General features: G+C 33.7%; 1 protein-coding gene across 1 annotated transcript; it reads right to left on the reverse strand.

The window, feature by feature from the left end:
• Positions 1 to 6,673: 6,673 nt before the first annotated feature.
• On the reverse strand, positions 6,674 to 15,202 carry LOC123699270. The gene is made up of 10 exons (XM_045646192.1): positions 15,028 to 15,202; positions 14,668 to 14,953; positions 13,647 to 13,872; positions 12,337 to 12,476; positions 11,941 to 12,017; positions 11,756 to 11,829; positions 11,211 to 11,387; positions 10,186 to 10,320; positions 9,001 to 9,571; positions 6,674 to 7,045 (listed from the first exon to the last, which is right to left on the reverse strand). Exons 1-9 carry the CDS (start codon positions 15,088 to 15,090, stop codon positions 9,097 to 9,099), a joined length of 1,653 nt encoding a protein of 550 aa, XP_045502148.1. The 5' UTR covers positions 15,091 to 15,202; the 3' UTR covers positions 6,674 to 7,045; positions 9,001 to 9,096.
• Between the last annotated feature and the right edge of the window lie 1,445 nt (positions 15,203 to 16,647).

Here is a 16,647-nt window from a genome sequence, read left to right on the forward strand (position 1 = left end):
TACAAGAAGAAACAATCTCAATAAAATATATACCTTGTAAAAGTAAATAGGTACGTTTTTTCAGTGCTATATTTCGAAATCTTGTCTTTTTTGGACGCCGAAGGCTATTTTAATGTAGGTACCTACCTAAATTATTTATAATGCTTGATATTTGTATGATACATATAAGTATTCAATAATTATTTTAAACCAGAATTAACAATACTTGTATGTAGGTATACCTACTAAATTATTTTTAAAACGATAAATTAAATTAAATTAAAAAACACAAAATATGCAAAAATAAATTAAAATTATTATTATACGAACATAGAACCTCCTTTTATATAACCTTTTTGTTTTAGGACGAAAAAGAAAATAGTTTGACAGGCTTAGTGCTTGACAAAGTGGTAAAGTCACGTATCGATAAAAATACAATAATTATTATAATATCTATCTTTTTCTTCCCTAATATTTACGTAATTATGCACATAAATTTAAACAAGATTTTTTAAGGTTTCCATTTTTTAGATTTTCGTGCTCTTCTAGATTGCGTAAAAAATAGATGCGGTCTTTAAACAGACTGGACTCCTAATAGGTACTATTTGTAGCTATCATTTTGGTAGAAAATATGTCAACATAATTTAAAACTCATACTGCCATATCTATAGAAATTAAAAAATAGTCTCTTTTTAACTTGTAGTCAGATACGATACAGATATATATTTATTGAAAGGGCTACAAACTGAAACAATCGATATTTATTTAATGTGAAATGACATCACTTTAAACTTTTTTCCATACTATATTCAAAATCTGTGGATGTGTCACCCGCTACTATCGATCCCCCTCAATACCCTCGAAAACACGCTTTATGGGGGGGGGAGCCATTTCGAACATTTTGTATGAAGTTTCCTTACTGTATGTATCTGTATATTGTGTCAATAGTCATACTTTATTAATTTCTCAATACGTGACAGTACTATGTAATATTTTCACAATAATATCGTATATTTTAAATTATTTTCTAATTTTAGTTCAGAAACTCATGGTTGACGTTCTGGCAATGAAAACTTATGAAAGCAGAGAAAGTTTATTTTTTCACATTCCTTTTTATTACGGCTCTCTTTATTTATTATTGATAATCTTGTAAGTATTTGATTAGTATTATAGTATCTTATGATTGTATATAGATTTTATATAATACATATATTTTTTCCTTTTATATAATTTTTTTTTTATTTAATTTACGTTTGATTGAAAATTGTATTTATTTTGTTTAAATTTTTGAAAAAGTATTATTGAATCTCGTCCTGGACAAAATTGTTATTTTTTTGTTTATTAAAAAATATGTTGGTGCTTTTTATTTCAATTTGTATTGGCGGCAATTTAATCTTGGTGCGGCCTATTTATTTAAACATTTTTTTATGTAATGGATTGTATTCGTATAGGAGGTAGCAACGTTGACAAGTGAGCATTTTAGTATAGTTGGTTCTTTGATATGCTGTTCCTCTTGCTATTTCGGTTAGAGTCCGGGCTGTCTGGCTAGCCGCAGTGGTTGCGTTTAATAGTGCGCATCTTATCTGCACAGGAAAATATCCTTAATTTAAAGTCATTTTTTAACGCGTAATTTTTATTCTTTTGCCTTTAGATAGATCAATTAGACATACATTTTTTATTGCAAGACGTTTTTTTCGTTGTTAAATAGGTGCCAGACGCAATTTTTATTTCAAAATAATTAAAATATCATCGAAGTAAGTGAAATTCCATCAACATGAGTCCCAGTGAAGGATAAGTAATCACTGTGTTACTTATACTATATATAATATTCATTTTACTATTTACAGTTTTTTTGCAACAATCTACCATATCGCCTCCTTTTCCCAACGAACCTTAAATAGGACGTTAATGTAAACTTGATAAAAACCAAATATCATCAAGAAATTAAAGACTTTTTAACGGATTTTAAACGCGATTTATTCATTGTATTATTTTCCCAAGTCTTTAATTTCAAATGTATAATATTCGCGTAAAATCAAACACTAGAAAATACAAATATCATCAAATTCATATTTATACCCAAAAGTGTAATAAATATGAAACCATCTATTAAAAATATTAGTTTACTAATTATTCAATATAAGTATTAAAAAAGGATAATACAATATAAATAATAAAGTTATTACTTACCTTTTAAGCGGACTCATGTTGATGTAATTTCACTTATTTCGATGACATTTTAGTTATTTTGAAATAAAAATTGCGTATGGCACCTATTTTACAACGAAAAAAACGTCTTGCAATAAAAAAATTATGTCTGATGGATCTATCTAAAGGCAAAAGATTAAAAATTACGCGTTAAAAAATGACTTTAAATTAAGGATATTTTCCTGTGCAGATAAGATGCGCACTAATAAACGCAACCACTGCGGCCAGCCAGACAGCCCGGACTCTAACCGAAATAGCAAGAGAAACAGTATATCAAAAACCCAACTATACTAAAATGACTTTTTTTTAAACGTTGCTAGCTCCCGTACCATATGCTTTGTAAATTCAATACCGTTCTATTTGTGGATCAAGTAGAATTTAATTTTGGTATGTTTCTGTTATCGTCAATTTTATATGCTTCAGATATTGTATTTTTCACGAATAAGTAATGTATTTCCCTCTACAATAATAACCTACATAATGACAACTTAGCGTACCTTTATTTTATAGGTGCACTGTATATACGATTGAATAATAAAGTATGCTTTACATTTTGTGGTTTTATTGACAACCTTCGAACATTAAACCAGCTCTAAGTTGACAACTAGCTTTATTGTACTTCAAGTTTTATGTATACCATTCATTGGCGCACCCATCCACAGAACTATAACTACATATTAGCTTGACCACAGTGGATGTAGGGCGGTGTAGGTATGTGCGGTGAGGCGGGGTGGGGGTAAGAAAGAGCACGAGTGAGAAATTAGAAAGAAACGGAACGTGGTACTCTCCCCCGCCTCGCCGCGCACATACCTAGTCCCTATAGAGCGGTACAGCCACTGCGGTCAAGTTATAGTATAGTCGCTGGCGACAAGTCCGCCGAAATATGCGTGTGATTTGTATATGTGTTTGTTCTTGGTTCGATGCGCTTGCGGCTAGCGTGTTGGCGGATTTGTTAATGTGGATACGGCTCGTGGTGCGTGAAGTGAATGCTAGTAAAGTTGTTTTTTTAAGTTTTTGTGACTGTTTTGTATTTATCTCAGTCCTAACAGAGACAATCATTCAGGCGTTCGTAAGAAAATGTATGTCCACTTTCCTATTTTAATTGATAACTCCTATAAATTATCCTCCATGGAGAAATGGCAGATAGTGACTAGCCCTAGACATACGGGCAAATTAATCAGGCGTATACCAATATGGAATTTCATTGTGAGCTGTCTGCTCGGGTCTTTGATTTACGGCTATCGAAAGGAATCCTTCCCTTGATCAAATTTAGAGTCTCCAAACACGATATGTGGGGGTGAATATGTAGGTAATAATAAGTAAATAAAACAACAAAATATACATGTACAAACTTTATTTAAATACGTCATGATGCAGACAAAAGAGCATCTAACAAAAATAACAAAAAACTTTTTTGGTCCTTCTTCACAAACCTTTGCTTTCAAAAAAAAATATAAAAAATAGTTTTAATACAGTGAAACAAACAATATAATTTTAAGCAGTGAATAAAACAGACAATGTAAAATCTATTTCGTAATATACAATATATTATCTGAATCGAACGAAACAAAATTATACAAGTTTCTGCTTAATTATGTGAAATAGGTTAGATATTACTAAGAGCAATTACATAAAGTGTGTTTTATTATAACTATAATGTATTTCTTCTTTATAATTTAATAAATTAATAATATGATCAATGCTTCTTTACAAAATAATGTTTTTCAAGTATTTGACAATGCTCTTGTATCTGGGTAACGTTCACGAAACACTTAAAAATTATTAAATGATGTAGATAACGTTAGCAAACTTAGCTGGATTGTCAAGGTAATGCTAACATTTTCAAAGGATTATTAAATTCCCATTGATCACGCTTCTGTCTTATTATTATCTCATAAAGATGAGACGCTTATCTTCATACCAATTACCATACTTAAATCAGCTATTTCAATACGTGTTTTGGCGGAAAACAACAATTAATAAGATCAATGCAGTATATTTTATCAAACATATACACACATAATAGAGATCAGGTTAAATTATTTTATCAAAATCGTTAAGTACTTACAACTACGATTTAATTAAATAGGCAGATCAAGAAACCTAGCAAACATACTGCTATGTTCGATGGCGTAGATTAAAACATTTTCAATACATGATGTAAATAAAAGATGGGTGTATTTGTTTATTTAAAGCCATGCCAGTAAGGAATGGAATCACAATAGAGTGTATGTACCCTATCACGGCGTTTCATTTTCAAAATAAAAAGAGATAGAGATATATAATTTGATAGAGATCATTTTATTGAACGTATTACACTAACCAGACTCCATTTAACATTCGTTCTCTACTAGCGATGGTGTCAACACAACTCCTTGTAATTAACTAATTTTGTAACAAAGTAAATTTACGAAATTTTTAATCTACGACATCGAATATAGCTGTGATGCGACCTACACCGTACATAGCGAAGCAATAATTGCCGCGAATTAAGCTAAAAACATTCCCTACTTATCCATACAATACTTCTCAACAATTGACGATCAACTAATAGTCTTTTATCTCACAGTTTGATCTGCTAATCAGCTATTAGTTCGCGCATCGTGACACTTCAAAATTTTACTTCTAAAGTTGACGCCTAAATTTCTGACCTCTATAAGAAATACTCCATATAATCCTAGTTTCATATTGTGCCCTTGAATTGAAATATAGCAATTTTTAAATTGACTCATGTGCCGTGACACAAAAATGATTAACCATTCCATCTAACATCGTATATAGCCATATTAAAGGCTAGAGTAAGCAATAATTATTGTTTTATAATGGTTTTATACGTATCCGAACTTTATAGAGGTCAAAAACCCCGGCGTAATTAGTTAACCGCCATAAATTCAAATATAACGAGAGCCAACAACATTCAGATATCACAACACAACGCAAACCAAGCCTTACCCTAGGATTAGCTATTAGCCAATAATTTATCTCTGGTACAATAAGAATATTATGGCTAATATAGTCTAACATCGTAATAAGCTCGCTTTTTTAATAAGTCCTCTATTAATACTGGCTTTATATACGAAGTGGCTCCTTCAGTCTTCTAGCGTAGGTTATTTTTTAGAAGAGTCATCTATACATATAATAAATCTGTAGAAGGGTAAATTCTGTACATTGAAAATATTGAAAAAATAAATAGCAGGGGGTGTTACTGGATAGATACCAAACCTAAATATGTGATTAAAAAAATTTTTGTCTGTCTGTCTGTCCGTCTGTCTGTCTGTCTGTATGTGAAGGCATCACGTGAAAACTAACGGTTCGATTTCGATGAAACTTTGTATAATTACACCTTATTATCCTGGGCATAAAATAGGATACTTTTTATCCCGGAAAAATACGAAGAAAAAAAATAAATCTTAATTTTTCCGCGCGGACGGAGTCGCGGGCGGAAACTAGTATTCATAATAATTTCCTTTTACGAAGCTGGATGCTTAATCAAAAGTTTTAATTTATGAATAAATAATAAGTATGTATAATATAAATCTCGTGTCACAATGTTTGTCCTCAATGGACTCCTAAACCACTTAACCGATTATAATAAAATTAGCACACCACGTGCAGTTCGATCCAACTTGAGAGATAGGATAGTTTAAATCTCAAATCGTTTTAGAGAAAGCGGGCGAAGCCGCGGGCGGTAAGCTAGTAAGTATGTATAATTGACTATTGTGATGAAAGTATTATGCTATATAATATTTAAGTTTCCATAAAATACAAGAGAGAATAAGTCATATTTTACTGTTACAAAATTTATGAAGTGATGGTAATTGTGTTACAGGGTGTGATGCACTTTTATTCATTGATTTTATTTAAAATTTTATCAGTGTTGGATAATGTAAATGAAGAGCTTTAAATCGGAGTTAAGGAGATCTTATCGCAAATTCGATTTCAAATTTATATGTCGTCCGTACGGACTTACAATCTGTATAATTATATTGGGCGTATCAAAATCGATTTAGAATGAACTTTTGTTTTACCAACCGACTTATTTTATCCATTGTAATTGTGTTTTTCTTGTTATGAAATTGTCTAATCAATGTTAATTTTATTACATTTTCTACTTCTTTAGGCCAAATTGAAGTGAAAGAGACAAAATATTGATCTTAGTCAATTTATTTTAACAGCAAAATAACCTAAATGGACATATATTAGAACCGCTCGAACCATTTTTTATATTTACCCGAATAATAAAGAACCACTGCTATAAGCTTATAATTATTATAATTTGGCAGTGAAGTAGCGTTAGGCTCGGAAAATTTACACTACTTAATGATAATATAAATAAAACTATCACATAAAGAATAAGAAATTACAACTACTAATTTTTTTTAGGGTTTTTGAAAAAAAAATCTATGGAAAGGTTTTATTTTTCTATATTTTTTGAGAAAATTTAAATAACTTGTGCAAAAATTTTAATTATACGTTGTCCTATCCATTTGATTTAATTTTTATTTTTTACCGAGTTTATTTATTTTACAGGTATCCAATTTAAATAATAAAGATAATATTATAACAACGTAAAAACGTCGAGTTATAGTTAAGAAGTTATATTAGAATAAATAGCATGGCATCATTACTTACCACTTACGAGTTTGAAGTGTATAATATTTTAGCATAATGCGATTTAAGTTAAGAAATAGTTTAATTTTTTTGTCAATAAACGCATCAATGTATCATAGATACTTGTCCCAAATGTTTATTTTTCTTCAAACATTGAAAATCTCAAAAACATTTATCGCGCGAATAATTATAAAAGTCCCAAAAATACCCGACTTAAGTAACCTATCCGTAAAACCCAGTTATAAATCTGTGCCTCCAGTGAATAAGGGAATAACTCAAAAACAGCACTTTTCAGGAGAGACAAAAAACTATATATCAACACTAAATCTTTATAACTTCAAATTTTTAAGCTTGTATGGGTAAGATATGATGTTAGACTTTAGTTTTACATATAAACAGATATTGTAACAACCCCATAAATATACTTTTTTCGTGTTTTTTTGTAGTTGTGGCCTTATGAACGAGTACTTCATGGAATAACTCAATGTATTCACATAATTTTTTTTTGCTCTTTGCAATATAACGACTTATGCCCTAAAGCACTATGTTCATAGTCGCATAACACGACTTATATTATTGCCAGTTTTGGTTTTATAGAAATAATGCGACTTATCATGCTTGAAATTTGTGTACTTTATGACTCAATTGAAGCCTTTTAGTGGAACAACCATGCATGTAGCTTGAAAAACGAGTGAAATCAACGGATTTTTTAACGTTATTAGATATAATAAAAACAAAACAACATTTAGGTGTTTATGCATTTAACCCTAGAAGTCCAATCTACGTAAATTTGATGTACACCGCGGCGAAATATCTTTGTCTTTTCTATATTTACCATCGAATCACTTCGAAATCCAGAAACAACTCATTAGCCGTCGAGACCTAGCAGTACATAGTTGGCTCTTCCCGGTAAATTCCGCCATTTTGTAGTAAAGAGGATGTTGTACGTCATTTTGACGTATAATTGGGCTTTTCGTAACTTTTACGATTGTTTAAAAAAAAAATTTTTGTGATTTATGTGAATATTTTTTTTTCCAAGTCACGTTTTACATGATATAGTATTATATACTATATATTGAGTATAAAATAGGATCCAGAAAACTTTAACACTAGGACGAAAAACCTTCAATTTTAGTAAATGACTGTTGTCCTCCGCTGGATTTGGACTCCAAGAAAGAGGATTGGGTGGCTGAGATGTTGTCTGGTGGTTATAAACGAATATGTGTTATACATTGAGGATACAAGCACTATAAAGAGTTAAGAGAAGCTCGAAAACCATATTCCTGTATGTTCAGTTACCTTACAGGGAAAGTTATAGGTAGTCTGTGGCGATATTTTACGGCATGATATTATGAAATTTTAACAATTTCTATATCTTATAATATCAAAATAATATAGATAAATAAAGAAAAAACAATGAGCCGCAGAGATTTTATGAAAAAATTAAGCACAGATTTGAAGGTGCCTTGGATTCAAATACGACTTGAAGAGACTCTACAAGACTGGTTATAATTTTTTTTTCTATGCGTCTATAATTATAGTATTATTGGTTAGATTAAATTAAAAAAAAAAAGATTAAAAACTAGTTATTTTTTAGAAAACTTACCCAATTAAAAGAAGAAAATATAAGTTTAACATTTTTGTTGGCTTTTTTAGATACCTAATATATTTATATAAACAACGAGTATAATATCATTAAATGCACTTAATGTGTTAATTAAAACTGTATTTTTATCTATTGCAAAAAATAGTTAATTTCCATAGAAATATTATTAGTATTCCAAGTTGATTGATAAATACCTTTTTTTTTTAATATAAAGATTTATAAGTTCCTTTATGCTCATGTTAGAAAAAGGACACAAATGCGTTTATATACTAAAATTGTGTTAGCACGGATGGAACAAAATGAATTATGTCTTTATTCAAAAAGTATAACTACACATACGTCCTTGTGTTCGTGGGTTATTTTGACTCGAGACGAATAGTTCCTTTGCGATTGCCTAAAATGATGGATAAGGTAACTTATACCGTTAATCACACCCTACTTATACCGTTTGGGTCATTCGAAAAAATGGGTTAGGATGCAGCTAGAGATATGTCCTTTTGATATGTTGTGTATTTTGACGAGCTGAATCCAATGGTGCAATAAAAACCAAAGGGAATAACTCGTCTTACTCCCTTATTCACTGGAGGCACAGAAATATCAGTCAACATCGACTACACAAGCTCTTAAGTTAAAAATCGACTACACAAATACCCTAGTCGAAAATCGACTACGCATTTTAATCAAAATACCGACTAAGCAGTATTAGTCTTAGGGGACATCACTATATAGTGTTGTTCTATCGGCGGAGGCGGAACGATCGGCGACATCGGCATATATTCACTTTCTTGCTCAAAATTGTTGGAATTCAATCTAATTTTATCGCCAAATATTAACTCCACTATTTCTTCGGGCAGAGCAAGAGCAGATACGTTAGTTTCATTGATTTCCAGAGACACGTCAAAGTCGTCAAATTTTTCTATACATTCGACGGATTTGGAGCAACGGTTCGACGCCACGTGGTCCGTTTCGTCGAGATATTCGCAGCTTTTCGTCTCATTTTTGCCCAGTCCTGTTATTTTGAGGTTCTTCATTTTTCTGTGCACTTTGAAGCTCTTGAAAATGTCCCGTGTGGGCGTGAAGTCGAATCTTTTCTTTTTCGTCTCTACGTCTTTTGTCTCTTTCTCCGATTTAGGGGAGGTCACGCGCGAGTCGCTTTTCAAACGTTTTCTGGAAAAAATATTTTATTATATTCATTTTTTACGTAGGTATTTTTTTAAACTATACACTAATTTTAAATGATTATTCATTGTTAGTGTTGTAATAGACAAACTGTATTTTGGTTATTGTATAGTATCACAGTCTGTGTGGTATCATAGTAAATTGCAATCGTCTTTACTCTTTACCCTCCTCCTGTCTCTTTGGTTCGTGATATTATGTCGTGTGCGCTCAATTTAGCTCTTAATAAAGTATTATAAAAATAAAGTTAATTTATCAGCATCCACAAGTCGTGTTTCAATATACAATTATTTCAACAGTTAGTATGTCGGTGTATGTATTTGTGCATAAAGGTCATAATATGAATTCGAAAGATTGTACTTTTATATAATGTCGTTTGTCATATTGTTCAAGGAAATAAACCAGCAAGTAAATTTAAGAGTAGTAAAAAACCCCTGTTAAAAATTCACATGCTATTGCATGCATTCAAAACCCATTGAGCCCCAAGCGGCCCGATCAGTCCCAGACATAGTAGATTTTCTATTGTGTCTGTGGTTCCGGGGCCTGAGTTACTACAAATTTAACTATTAATAAATATTTGTTTGTGTGTGCGTGTGTGTGTATACCTGAACACGCTGAAGGTGTGCTTGTAGCGCATCCCCTTGTTGGCGCGGTGCAGCTCGGCCAGCTCGCCGAGCGAGCCGTGCCGCGTCACGTCCGCGCCGCGCCAGCCCGCCGCCAGCGCGTCGCGCGACAGCGTGCTGCAAGCGGACACGATTATAATTAACTAGGTTTCCGCCCGCGGCTTCGCCCGCGTTTTCAAAGAAAAACCCGTTCCCCTAGGATTTCCGGGATAAAACCTATCCTATGTCCTTTCTCGGGTATCAAAATATCTTTATACCAAATTTCATGCAAATTGGTTCAGTAGTTAAGGCGTGATTGAGTAACAGACAGACAGACAGACAGAGTTACTTTCGCATTTATAATATTAGTATGGATTAATTATTATAGTATCAAGCGGACCGTATAAAAGCCTATTCAAACTTCGATCTTCTACCGATCCGAGTATAGTAACGAAAAGCCGATCAGTACGCGATTGGAGTCTCCATAAGATATTTAATCGCGTGCTATCGGAATACCGCTACCCGCGGGCGGTAGCGGATACCGCTGTAGTTTGAAAAGGCCTTTAAGCTTAGGAAGCGTTTTAGTGTTAGAGATCTGTGTCTGGTCTGTAGCCATCTGAAGTGGGGTGCAAGGGAGGGCAGTAGGGTCAGTGGGGTACAGTGGCAGGCAGTAGGGGACAGTGGGTGACAGTGGCGGGCAGTAGGGGACAGTGGCGGGCAGTAGGGACAGTGGGGGGACAGTGGCGGGCAGAAGGGGACAGTGGGGGGCAGTAGGGGACAGTAGCGGGCAGTAGGGGACAGTGGCGGGCAGTAGGGGACAGTGGGGGCAGTGGCGGGCAGTAGGGGACAGTAGCGGACAGTGGCGGGCAGTAGGGGACAGTGGCGGGCAGTAGGGGACAGTGGGGGACAGTGGCGGGCAGTAGGGGACAGTGGCGGGCAGTAGGGGACAGTGGCGGGCAGTAGGGGACAGTGGCGGGCAGTAGGGGACAGTGGGGGGCAGTGGCGGGCAGTAGGGGACAGTGGCTCACCTAGCGTGCTGGCGCGGCGGCAGCGGAGGCGCGGCGCGGCGGCCGGCGCGCCGCATGGTGCCGTACACGCACTCCACCGACTCGTACGTGTGCTCGGGCCGCGGCCGCACAGCCTCGTCCGCGATCTCCTCGTACACGCCCGACGCCACCGACACGGCCGAGCGACGCGACCACCCGCTGGGCACACACACATACAGCAAAAGTATATAGCATAGTACACAAACAAGCGCACTCGCGTACGTAAACATATACGTGCGAATGCGCACACGTACGTACGCATGCACGCACCCGTGTACGCTCGCCATCATGTACACACGCACGCAAATACTTTTTACATTACAAATATATTTTAACATTAAATTTATCATCAAATTAAGAGAGAAAATTATCATCAAAAGTTCATCTCCTTGTTTTTTTTTTTAACATACATTGACCTCAACCCCATATTCTTATTTCAATACCCATCCTCTGTACCAAAACCGATACAACGAAAGCTTTATTTAGACAAATAATAACCCAGAGAGCAAACACAATGAAATAGTTACCTATCATCTGGTGAAAGAGGAGCCAATGTATCATCACATCGCCACAGCTGTCCATCGGGGATCTGTTGACAATCCTGCAAATAACAAAATGATTATATAATAATCAAGATATTTACAAAAAAAAATTGATACAGAAAGAAATAAATATTTTGTTGTCTTTGTTATTCATATAGTTTATAAATTACCTTAGACATAATGAGATCTGTATCATCCAATGAAACTTCAGAAGGCCCACTGTACCAACTGGTACGACGGTTTTCTCCTGTAAAAAATAACCTTCCTCTGTATTGAGACATAAATACGAGGGTGGAAGTTTTAAACAAAGCAGAAGAAACTTTTAATTTTTATATTTTTAAGTAATGAGAAAAATTAATTATACTTTGTATTGTTACCTCTTCATTGAACTGATAAGAAACACACATTCACTTATTCTAAATTTTTTCGAATTTCATAATATGTAAAAACTACTACTAATAGGCTCTGTTATAGGTATTGTTAATATTTTATCAATATTTATTGATTAGTAAATTGTACAGAGAAATAAATGTTTATCAATGATTTCTATATATGTTGATCATTACCCATATCATCACTCCTTAGATCCCCGTCGCTACGACTAAGCTTTTTATGTCTTGCGGTTAACGCTTGTCTCACTGCATTCACCAAGTCAGAAGCGAGCGGTGTGCAGAACTTCATCTCACCGCTGCCTTGGTTAAAACCGCTGTAACGAAATAGTATTTTAAGGATACATTGTAATGTATGGTTCATTTTTTTATATACACTTTTATCACATAATTGAACCTAGTTTAGTTTCACATGGTTAGAAATTAGAGCAATCTTCAGCGATGGAAGGTAGATTGTTTGTTAATCTGTTCCAAAAGCCACAAAGAAAAAAATCTAACAGGATAATATACTAGAGGTATAATAGCAAGTTTTATATAATTCAATTCTTTTTCAAGAATAAAAAAACGGGTGGTTACGCGTTTTCTTGTCATGCCTGGCCATTGCCAGGCATAAGTATACACACATATATGTGCGAATTGGCCGTTGCCAAGAGCTAGGTGTTTTTTGATGATATATAAATATATAACACTGCATTCTGTGTATTGTTTGCATAAACCATAATTACCAACTAGTAGTAGTAGTAGTGATAAGCTCACTCACTATGTATTTGCAAGCAATGTATCTATTTACCTAATGTTGTGATGAGACAAATAAATAAATAAATAAGTCTCTGTCTGTTTCTGCTTTTTGTAACAGTTTTTATGTTTGTTAGTAAAATTTGAAACATTTCATTACCTTTTAAATACCTTCCTTAAATGAAACTCTTTTAAATGTTTAACAATTTTTTTACTTACACAAACTAGACTATTAGAATGTTGTTTTATACGATACATATTGCATTTCAAAAAATATTATTTTATTTTTTTCTAAAAAAAGGAATATAATGTGTGGAACACAGAACAGTAAAATATGTAAATAAAATATGGAGGAAAGTATAAAATTATAAAATACTAATAAGGAAGTAAAGCAGGAAAGTAAGGTATCCAATAACAGCACAGTCCCATGTTATCTTTGATCATTTCAGCTTTATGGCAAGGATTGTTTTTCAGGTATTATTTGTATTCAAATAATTGAAACAAGTTTTAGAATAGAATTTTCGTCTTATTGTTGTAAGCAATAATCAGTTAGACTATATTATTTAGTATTTGTGGTTGCAGCCAGACTTATATTGCATGTAAATTTAAAAATAAGCATCCTTTATTCCCAATACTACAAACCTTGTGTAAAACCGAACACAAGACAAAATTCCCATAAGCAATCCTAGCTTGATTTATCAAACATGCATACTAAGGGCTTGAAAAACCCAAAACAGGAAAACATAACACACCTATCTATGCTAAGAGTGCAAGTCTTATTTTTGTCGCCATTCTCTCTAGTCAGTACCACATCAGTTATATGCTGCCAGTCTATTTTCAGACTCGTGTTAGGCTGGGCCACTAGTAGACCAGCGGAAGACAATGTTAACACACTGTCAGTCATCAAGCCACATTTCCTAGACAATTCTGTAGCGACCACAGTGACTGGGTATGAGTCTTTGAGCAATGATTCTGAGCCTGAAATGAGATGAATGAAGCATGATTGAGGATGACGAGTGAGGTTTTATCTGCGATGGTTTGATGATGTTTAGCACATATGGTAACATTGATATGGACACAGAAGCAAATTTATTTAAACAAAACATTTAATTAATTTTATTATTAAATACAGTAATTAAATTTCTAAATCCTTTCTACTATAAAGATAATAAATAATTTAATTCTAAAAAATTGTTCCAAATAACTATCTGGTATTGAGGAAAATATTTGTTATATTCACATCACAGGTCATGCCTACTAACCTCATTAAAACAAAAACATTTAGTTAACCTAATATGTAAACAAAACAGGAAGAAGTACATTAAATTTGAAACAAAACATGCTAGGTCAATATTTAATTTTAAACAATAGAAATTAGCATTCAATGTCCTGTGGTGACGTCAAGTTTGACACAAAAAAAGGCTGTATGATGCACATGAATATATTAATTATATTATGATGACTACTGTGACCTAAAACTATGATTTATTAAAAACAAAAGAACTAAACACACATATATAATATAAACACTGACTGAAAATTGGTGTTTATTTTATTCTGCATTTGCTTGAGTATAAATAATTAAAAAAACATTAGTGAAATTTTGACTTTATGATTTATCAACTAAACATGAAAAAATGTTGTATAAAAATTAATTTACAATAATTCCACTTAAATTATTTTGGCGAAATAAATACTGAAAGGGGAATCAAAACTACCTACTGCTACGGATACTTGAGTAAAATTTATTAAAATATTTGAAGGTAGACTTACCTCTTAATTTATCACCATTCAATAAATCACGTATTTTATCCATCCACAATTGTGCATCCTGTAATGTTTGTGCAGCTAATAGTATCCGCGGTTTCGAAGGCGCATCCAGGGAAAATACCGCGAAAGCATGCGGCCTCGTGCGAGACTTCGCCCTCTTCACTATACACCCAGAGGGTAAGTCTACCGTCCCTGCTGGGGCTCCTGCCTCGCTACAATACACAGCGAGCGAACCGCCACCCGTACATGTCACACTCGGTCGTAAAATGCACCATTGTTTCTTCCAAGACTACAAAAAGTAAACAATAAGTAATAACAAAGGTGGGAACAGGTGTTGCACAAATCACTTCTTACGAAATTCACCTTGAAAGGATTTAAGCCGAGGTTTGATTTGAAAGGATACTTCACTTCCAAATAACCAGACATTTTTCCTGTATATTATGCGTGTAAATGATGAAACATTTCCCGATTTTATTTAGTAAAAAAATATATTTAGAAACCCAGTGCACATGTATTCAACCATTCAAACAAATTGTTTACAAAACTTCACAGACAACGAATAATCGATATGCGTAACGGAAAAAAAAACCGGTTTTTCCAGTGTTGCAATGTTCTGATATTTTTTAATTATCTGTTATCTTATACCTGGATATTGCCTGGATACAATTTTTAATAAATTATCACTCTAATAATGATATATTTATTATATCAGTATTAGTGATAATTTAATAAAAATATTTTACCGTTAAATAAGTATGCCTTCACGGCCCGTGAAATAACCAAATTAAATTTATATTCACATCGCCTAAGAGCAATTAACCTATAGAGTACTTGTATCGAGCGTATACAATTTACATATATTTGTTTCTCTCTATCTAAAGAAAACGTCGTATGAAAGAATGAGACAGCTATAGACAACAAGCTACGTTTCAACATAAAGGCCCTACTCACGGTCCAACACAACCCACAATCTGCTGACACAATTTGTTGAAGTCGCGATTGAGCGTTCTCTACTCACGATTCATCCAACCCTCAATCTGCTGATACAATTTCATTCCGCGATTGCTTGCCACAACGTGTGCACGTCACGTTGATGCCTGGCCTGATGCTAAACCTCAACGCAATAATACGCATTATTAATGGATATACTAATTTATGAAATATAAGATAATTATCTTTGTAAAGCTTGTATTTTTTCCAATTTTATTGATAGATTTCAAGGGCTATAAAGTATAAACGGCTATAAAATATAAACATCTTCCTCAAATATGTAAAAATGTCTTTCCCGCGTTTATCTCAAAACCGCCATTTTGCGATTACTGCGCAGCGCGATTGAGCCGAGATTGGAGCAATCACAATACTCACGTTTCAACACGCACACAATCTGCTGAGACAATTTGTCGGGTTGCTTCCGCGCCGATCCAATACACAACATGTTGGGTTACGCCCCCAACGTGCCCTCAACTATACTATTCACGACACAATCTGTCAGCTCACTGCAGATTGTGTCAGCAGATTGTTACTGAAATTGAATCGTGAGTAGGCTACTTAAGTCATGGCACCATTTTTACTATAGGTACGTATTTAGATAGATAGAAGGTGATAGTGATGGGATGTGCTTCAATCGATAAAATCGTGAATGTATTTTGCATTTACGGTTTCGTGAAATAATAAATAATAAAAAAACAAAACTTATAATTAATTTCAGTTGAATACATTATTTGTTTAATCCTACGTATATAATAAATGCGAAATTATGTGAGAAGGGATGTTACTCTTTCACTGCGGAACCGATTACAATGAAATTTTGTACATACACACATAGGTTAGGTTTTATCCCGGAAATCCCACGTGAACGGGAACTGTGCAGGATTTTCTTTAAAAACGCGGGCGGAAAGTTAGTACATTATAAAATAAATTTTAAAACTTGAAATGTAATTTAAAATAAAGAAGGAAATGATGATAAAGTTAAAGGAGTGAGGA

This window comes from Colias croceus, chromosome 17 (assembly GCF_905220415.1).
Source record: "Colias croceus chromosome 17, ilColCroc2.1".
Lineage (NCBI taxonomy): Eukaryota > Metazoa > Arthropoda > Insecta > Lepidoptera > Pieridae > Colias > Colias croceus.

Coding starts and splice junctions, on each gene's coding strand:
- LOC123699270 (XM_045646192.1), bottom strand. CDS start 15,090: ATGTCTGGTTATTTGGAAGTGAAGTATCCTTTCAAATCAAACCTCGGC. Junction 11,830..11,940: donor CAGATCTCATTATGTCTAAG/GTAATTTATAAA, acceptor TGTTATTTGCAG/GATTGTCAACAGATCCCCGA. Junction 10,321..11,210: donor CCGCCGCGCCAGCACGCTAG/GTGAGCCACTGT, acceptor GTCCGCTTGCAG/CACGCTGTCGCGCGACGCGC.